Source organism: Meleagris gallopavo, chromosome 1 (genome assembly GCF_000146605.3).
Source record: "Meleagris gallopavo isolate NT-WF06-2002-E0010 breed Aviagen turkey brand Nicholas breeding stock chromosome 1, Turkey_5.1, whole genome shotgun sequence".
In the NCBI taxonomy this organism is placed as follows: Eukaryota; Metazoa; Chordata; class Aves; order Galliformes; family Phasianidae; genus Meleagris; species Meleagris gallopavo.
Genome location: NC_015011.2, coordinates 49,102,630 through 49,108,219, shown reverse-complemented (window position 1 = coordinate 49,108,219; position 5,590 = coordinate 49,102,630). Strand labels below are relative to the sequence as shown.

General features: G+C 59.5%; 1 protein-coding gene across 1 annotated transcript; it reads right to left on the bottom strand.

Moving 5' to 3' along the window:
• Positions 1-14: 14 nt before the first annotated feature.
• Positions 15-5,510, bottom strand: SUN2 (Sad1 and UNC84 domain containing 2). Its single transcript, XM_031554377.1, has 16 exons — positions 5,168-5,510; positions 4,919-5,053; positions 4,460-4,555; positions 4,100-4,193; positions 3,950-4,020; positions 3,676-3,800; positions 3,268-3,483; positions 3,111-3,188; positions 2,987-3,030; positions 2,702-2,867; positions 2,369-2,590; positions 1,709-1,793; positions 1,511-1,626; positions 1,188-1,355; positions 1,006-1,098; positions 15-708 (listed from the first exon to the last, which is right to left on the bottom strand). Exons 6-16 carry the CDS (start codon positions 3,691-3,693, stop codon positions 595-597), a joined length of 1,320 nt encoding a protein of 439 aa, XP_031410237.1. The 5' UTR covers positions 3,694-3,800; positions 3,950-4,020; positions 4,100-4,193; positions 4,460-4,555; positions 4,919-5,053; positions 5,168-5,510; the 3' UTR covers positions 15-594.
• Positions 5,511-5,590: the final 80 nt, after the last annotated feature.

Sequence of the window (5,590 nt, the reverse complement as noted above, 5' to 3'; positions counted from 1 at the left end):
AAAAAAACAGCAGAGCAAATCCAAAAGGGGAAGCAGGCGAGGTTTGAACGTAGCATCCTCAAGCTTAGCAAGCAGGACAGGCAGCCCCACGCATGGGGAACCCGAGCAACACTGGGACCCAACACAGTTGTTGGTCCAAGTGCATGGACCTCAGCCCAGGACTGGCTTTGAAGCCCACACCTGCCACGTTTCTCCCCTCTAGCTCCCAAACCTTTACTTTTACAATACTCAATTAACACTGTCTCATGTCCCCTCTGCCTGCCCAGCATCGAAGGGTTTGAGGTCCTTAAGATCTTGAGAAACACAGAGGGGAGCACCACGCTGCACGGTGCCCCAGCGCATCACGGAGTTCCCTCCTTCCCAGTTGTGGGAAGCTTATATGTGCCACCAGAAAGGAGACGGCGCAGCCCCAATAGAAAAAAAATGAGCTTCAGAAGTCAGAAGTGTCCGAAACGCACCGAGAGCCACCCGCGCAGGATGTCCTCGCCTCACCCCCCTGCAGGCAAAAAGTCCTTTCCTCCGCAAGCAGCAGCGCAGGCGAAGGGCAGTGCAACCTCCTGCATCCCAGGACGGCCCTGTCTGGCAGCAGGGAGGTCAGAGCGCCGGCTCCCCGTGCACGCGGAAGCGGTAGATGCAGGTGTACTCGGGGTGGCCCCAGTTGCTCAGCACACGCAGCTCCACCAGCTGGAAGGCGCCCACGTCGTCACCCTTGGGGACAGGAGAGATGTGTCACAGAACCACGGGATGGTTGGGTTGGACGGGACCTCTGGGTCCAGCAGGGTGCCCAGGGTCAAGCCCAGGTAGGTGCTGGAGATCTCCACGGAGAAGATATGTGCAAGACGGCCTCCCAATGAAAGGCTTAAGGTGGACATTAGCCCCTGCCCCACTTCACTGAAGGCTCTGAGGACAGAGGGACCCCATGACCTCCCCACATCCAACACCATCACTCAACTTCCTTCCCATGTTCCCATGTTCCCGTGTTCCACCACCACCGCTGTGCCTCACCTTGAAGTAGAATGTTTGGATGGGGTCACCATCCTGGTTGTAGGTGAAGCGCCCCAGGAGAAGGCCCTCCTCCTCTCGCTCCTCTTTCAGGCCCTACAGGGAACAGAAAAGAGACAGGAATGGGGAATGGGGGCCATGAAGGTGCAACCCACCCTCCAGCCTCCCACTACAACCCTACTCACATAGACAGTGAAGTCCTTAGGGGCACTGGGGATAGTTCCCTGGGGTGACAGTGCTTTGGGAACGTGCTCCAGTGTCACGGCTGTGGGGTGGATGAGGCTGGAGAGGCGGATGACAGCAAAGCCCTGGGAGCCACGGAAGGCCCAGCAGTTCCCGGGGTTGACATCTGGCTACGCGCACAGAAAAGGAATGCCAGCTCTTAGGTATCAGAATTGACATTATCACCATCAGCACCGTTTTTTCTCCCATCAATGACAGCCCAGCCACTGTGCCCAGTGTGAGCTCTGCATCACCCTGGGGCTCTCAACCCACTCTCAGTGCCCACCTGCAGGATGACGCGTGGGGACTGTGAGTGATACCACAGAGGGATCCCAAACAGGCTCAGCAGTGCTGTCTTTGTCTCATAAGTTTCAGAGCAGCGGGTGTTGATGACACTGGCCCCTGGCAAAGGGAGAGGAGCACAGGGGTAAAGCAGAGTGCCAGCATTCCCTGGCTACCTCCAACTCACCCCTCTGCCACCTACCTGCTGACTCCAGGGCGTAGTCGACCATCCCTACGCGGTCCTCACTGTAGCGCTTCAGTGCTTGGTCCACGATGAGGTGCACTTGCTGTGGGGGGTAAACAGAGGCCTGGTCAGAGCCATGGAGTCCTGTCCCCTCCTCCAACCCACGGGGTCAGGGACCTTCTCACGGGACAGGCAGTGATGAATCACTGCAGCAAAAAGGAGCAGGCGTGCGCTTGGCTGCAAAGCCTCATTAGAGGCTGCTAAAAATACCCGGGACAAGAAGTGCTGTGCAAGGAAGGGGCAGTGCCTGGGCTGACTGGGCTCACCCTTCCCAGTGCTGGTGGATGAGGAGGGGGACATGGACCAGGCCCAAGGCCATACAGTGCCCCCGGAGCTGATCCTAAAGCTCAGCGTCCCAATGTCACCACGTGCACAGATCCTGTACAGGGTGAGGGGAACACTAGTCCTGTGTGATACCTCCCTCCCTCCACAGGGAGCTGCCAACAAATATTTCCAAAGCAAACAGGCTCATTTTTTCCTCCGCTGTCATCCTGCTGCAACATTTTGCCCCAAATGACTCAGCAGTGCTGCTAGGGACAGGGCAAACAAGGTGACCCCGTTTGTTTGCAAGCTCCACGGAATCCCCACCCATGTCCCCAGTGCTCAGCCATCACTCACCTCTTCTGTCACCCCCCCGGCTCCCCCCTGCCGCAGGGCCACACCAATGCTGTCCCGTGCTGCCAGCCCACGCTCCTCCCGCATTTGGGCGAGGATCCGGAGCTCCAGTGCACGCAGCTCTGCCTGTAAGTCCTCCCGCTGGAGCAGCAGCCCGGCCGTGCTGTCGTCCTGCCGGGGCTGTGCCAGGAAGCGGCTGATCCATGCTGGCATCTGTGCTTCCACCTGGAAGTGTGGCACAGGGCTCAGCTGTGGGGCAGAGACACTCACCTCTACCTCAAATAGGGCCCTGGGTGGGGATGAGGGTCTCTAAAAGGGAGGACGTCCTGGACTTACATCAGCCCGTGTTGCCTTGATCTGCTCCAGCACAGCCTCCAGATGCTTGCTCACAGCCTCCTGGTCTGAGCGCAGCCCTGCCAGCTCCCTCCTCAGTGCTGACACCTCCCGCTGCAGCTCACCCGTCGCCCGCTGCCAGTGGCCCTGCAGTTCCTCCTGCACCGACCTGTGCCACCAGCACAACGAGAGAAATGCCACCAAGCACCACCAAATGCCCCAAAATGCCAGGCTGAGGCCTACCCCACCCTAAGCAGTGGAGTTTCTCCCCACACTGAGCAACAATACCTCTGCCACTCTGCATTCAGCTCCTGCAGACGGGCCTCCATCTCCTGCCAGCACAAAGGCACAAGAGTCCACATGAATGCTGCCCACCAGCCCCAAGGACCCCCACAGGGTGCACATCACTCACCTGCGAGGCCTGCGCCATCTTCCCCAGACGTTTATCCACATCAGCCTGCAGCTGCGTCCGCAGGGCGTCCAGCTCACCCTGCGGGACAAGGATGAGATGGGGACATCAGAACCCATTCCATCACATCCCCGTGCCCGCACCACCCTGCTCCCCTCACCTGGAGGTGCCCGGTCATGTCACTGCGCAGCCGCTCCTCCATGCTGGCCTGACGGCGATCCAACAGCCCTTCCAACAGGCCCAGCATGTCTCCCGTCGGTGGGGGTTCACCCCCGGCCACCCCCAGCTCCCAGCGTGACACCGCAGCCTCCAGTGCCTCAAAACGCTTCTCCAGGGACTGGAAACGGGCCAGGAGCTGCTGCTCTCCTCGCAGCCCCTGTGATGGGAAAGAGAATGCCATGCAGCCCCCGTGGGCCTTGCGGGTCTATGTGAGTGGTTGTGCCCCATTACTGCTTCCCCTTCCTCCATCTTTGGGATGTACCAAACTTTAGGGGCTGCACCCATGGGCACAGAGCTCCCTTGGGTGTCTGGCCCCAGCCATTCCACCCCAAAGGCAACCAGTTTGTACCTGGTCCAGTGCAGTCATGTCCCGTGCCCCGGGCACGTCTGAGGAGGAGAAGCGTCCCGCTCCCCACCATGAGAAGGTGGGGAGGCTGTGTGCTGACAGGCCATATGGGTACAGGTACCACGCACCTGGGCACGCGGGGGATGAGATGGTTCAACAGTGAAATGGTGATGGGGAACAGGAGCCACAAGCACTGAGCTCACTGCCATCCCAGCACGGGGACAATGGCGCTCCAGCATCGTATCACAGTGGAATGAGGGGACAGTAGTGGGCTCACCATAAGCGACTGCAGCAAGGAACAAGAGGAGCAGCAGCAACCACAGGGACTTCTTCAGCCGCGGGTAGCGCCTGCGCAGTGGGGAAGAAAGAGGGCTATGGGCTGTGTCCTGCAGTGGTGGGATACTCCTGGGGCTGGGATCCCACTCACCTGGACAGGGGGACGCGCTGTAGTTGGGGAGCCCTTCCAGTGACATGGTGCCAGGCGGTGGCTATACAGGACAGGAGCCATCCCACAAATCGGGCTGGGGGAGGACAAGCAGGCTCAGAGGAACCCCAGGACATCCCCTCTGCCTCCAGGGCTGCTCTCTGGAGGAAGACAATCCATGCATGCAGCATTCCCTTCCCTCCCTGCCTCAGATTTGCAAGACGTGGAAGAAACCAACTGCTACATGATCGACAGGAAGTTGGCATGAGAGCAAAGCAGCCCTGTAGGAAAACAAACCTCCACACGGGCATGGGACAAGTGTGCAGAGGAGAGAAACCCCTTCCCCCTCAGGCCCTCACTTACCTGGTGCAGTGAACACCTGCCACAGGAAGGAGCCAACCCTAGAGGCAGCGGTCCTCAGCCCTGACCCCGAGCTGCTGTGGGCAGAGTAGAGCTGTCCTGGAGGGAGATAAGGACAAGAGGTAACAGTTTTGAGTTACGCCTTGCGAGGTTCAGGTTGGATATAAGGAAAAAATTATTCTCAGAAAAAGTAGTGCTGCAGTGGCACAGGCTGCCCAGAGAGGTGGTGCAGCCACAGTCCCTGGAGGTGTTCCAGAACCGTGTGGATGTGGCACTGAGGGATGTGGTCAGTGGGCATGGTGGGGATGGGCTGATGGTTGATTAGATAATCCTAGAGGTGTTCCCCAACCTTAATGATTCTGGGATTCTACGTGAGGAGATACGGAATGGAATCCACATCCCTGGGTTTGATATAGGGACTGAGACTCTGTGGTCCCCAGCATCCTACCACTGCATTCCTACCTGCATAGTCGTCTTCTGAGGAGTACCCCGAGGAGGAGGCGTAGGTGTCATAAGTTCGGCTCTCCAGCAGCCCGTTGACTTTGCTGGACTCCGTGTCCCCTGTATCCCTTCTCCTCCTGGTGGAGAGCTCCCTGCCTGCTTACCCACCCCAAAAAATCCCATAGAAACAGCTCAGAAAACAGCCACTCCAAAACAACTGGGATGCCCCAAGGGGTTGAGGTGACAGATGTCACGGGAGGACAGGCTCACCCCAGTAAGTGCTGCCATCCAGAGCATCATCCAGCGCGGCCAGCCCCCGGCTGCCCCCCAGGTAGGACTCGCTCACCAAAGACTCGCTGTAATAGGAGGTCTGGGTGCTGGGGCCGGGCGACAGCCGCTTGGTGCCGCTTGATTTCCTCCTCGTCGCCGTCCTGCCGGGATGAGAACCAGCCGATCGGCGTCACATAGCGGAGGCACGGCTACGATGCCGGCACCGGGAGCGCTGCAGGGCTGGGAGGATGCTCGGCAACCGCTGCTTTGCGAAACCCCGAAAGGTGGGGAGCCCCCGGCCCCGCTTCCGCTTACACCGCTGCGGTTTTCCGGCACGGCGCTCGCAGGGCTTCTCTCCCTCCCGCCATCGGGCCCAAAGTGCTGGGTGCCAAAAGCATGAACCCGCCTCCCCCCTCCCCCCCC